Here is a 1,315-nt window from a genome sequence, read left to right on the forward strand (position 1 = left end):
CCATGAAAATTGTTTTTAGTTTTTTACTGATTAGCACTAAATTGACCACGAACGTATTAATGAACGTAATAATGATCCATCTATTATTCCTCGCTGACCGGACTTTTCCTTTAAGCTTTAAATTATTTTATTTATTAGATGGAAATTTGACCAAAATTGTTAATTCTGAAACTATAATTATTTTAGGGGTGAAACTAACCAGCCAAAGGTTCCTTAAAGAAGATTTTTTTACTAAATCAAACCAGATGAAACTAAAATTTTTCCTTTTTTAGGAGTTCTCGATAGAAGAGAGTGACGGAAAGGTTGTTTTTTTTTTCTCTCAAATGCAAAATGTTTATATATTATTTTACAATCTTGGTATAATTCCTGCTCTAATTGGGTCACTCTGTCAGCTAAAGGCAGGTTTTACAGTCTCTATAATCCAGTTACTAAATTAGTTCACAATTATTTAAATAATTGATTAATCTGATTGTTTATTTTATCATCCAATAACTGATTTATTTTATCTCTGTATTTAAAATAACGGCCTGCTCTGTAGAAACAGCAGCAGAGCCGAAGCGGTCTGACCGCACACCTCCTCAGGAAGCTGAAGGTTTGCTACCTGGAAGTCTGGGTTGGGACCAAGCGTGAGGTCGTAGCCGTAGCGACCGATGGTCATGAGTCCTGAGAAATGCAGGGCGGAGCACTGGGACACGATGTGCTTCACCGTGCTGACCGTGTCCTCCGGCGGCAGGCCGTGTTTGTCTGAAACAAAGACCATCCGTCATAAACTGAACCGGAAGCTTTCTGCCCCCCCCCATCCGCAGCACTCACTCTGCTCTCCGCTGGTGTTGATCTGCACCATGACCTTTAACCTCTGGCTGCTGGCCCCACGCACACGCTGCCACGAGCTGTTGACCCTGTCGGCCAGCTTGGCGGAGTCGATCGTCTCCACCAGGAAGAGGTTGGGGACACCTGGAGGCGGAGGAAAGACTCAGAGCTTTGGAACAGAGCGGCCGATGGCGGCAGGCTGGCAGAGCGGCGTTACTCACCCAGAAGCTTGTTGACGTTATTCTTCTGTAGATGGCCGATGAAATGCCATTTGATCTCAGGACACGACTCTAAAATCTGCAGAAGAAAGAAGGAAAGCTGGAAAAGTTCCAAAGGTCAGAAAATCCCCCCCCCCGGAAACCAGAACCTACCACAGGATCCGAAGCCTTGTCCACCAGCTCGTTGACCTGGAAGGAGACGAGACCAGAGGTCAGCGTCATGGAGACGGGAACAGAGGTCAGCGTCATGGAGACGGGAACAGAGGTCAGCGTCATGGAGACGGGAA

General features: G+C 45.7%; 1 protein-coding gene across 1 annotated transcript in view; it reads right to left on the minus strand.

Moving 5' to 3' along the window:
• The window catches only part of prosc (proline synthetase co-transcribed homolog (bacterial)), a 6,581-nt gene that overhangs the window by 2,664 nt on the left and 2,602 nt on the right, over positions 1-1,315 (minus strand). The window contains exons 3-6 of the mRNA XM_015389111.1: positions 1,182-1,217; positions 1,032-1,107; positions 814-954; positions 602-744 (exon numbers count right to left, since the gene is read on the minus strand). Of these exons, the coding sequence (XP_015244597.1) occupies positions 602-744; positions 814-954; positions 1,032-1,107; positions 1,182-1,217 (396 nt within the window). The remainder of the gene's footprint in view (positions 1-601; positions 745-813; positions 955-1,031; positions 1,108-1,181; positions 1,218-1,315) is intronic.

The sequence above is a fragment of the Cyprinodon variegatus genome, unplaced genomic scaffold (genome assembly GCF_000732505.1).
Source record: "Cyprinodon variegatus isolate N-32 unplaced genomic scaffold, C_variegatus-1.0 Scaffold447, whole genome shotgun sequence".
NCBI classification, from domain to species: domain Eukaryota; kingdom Metazoa; phylum Chordata; class Actinopteri; order Cyprinodontiformes; family Cyprinodontidae; genus Cyprinodon; species Cyprinodon variegatus.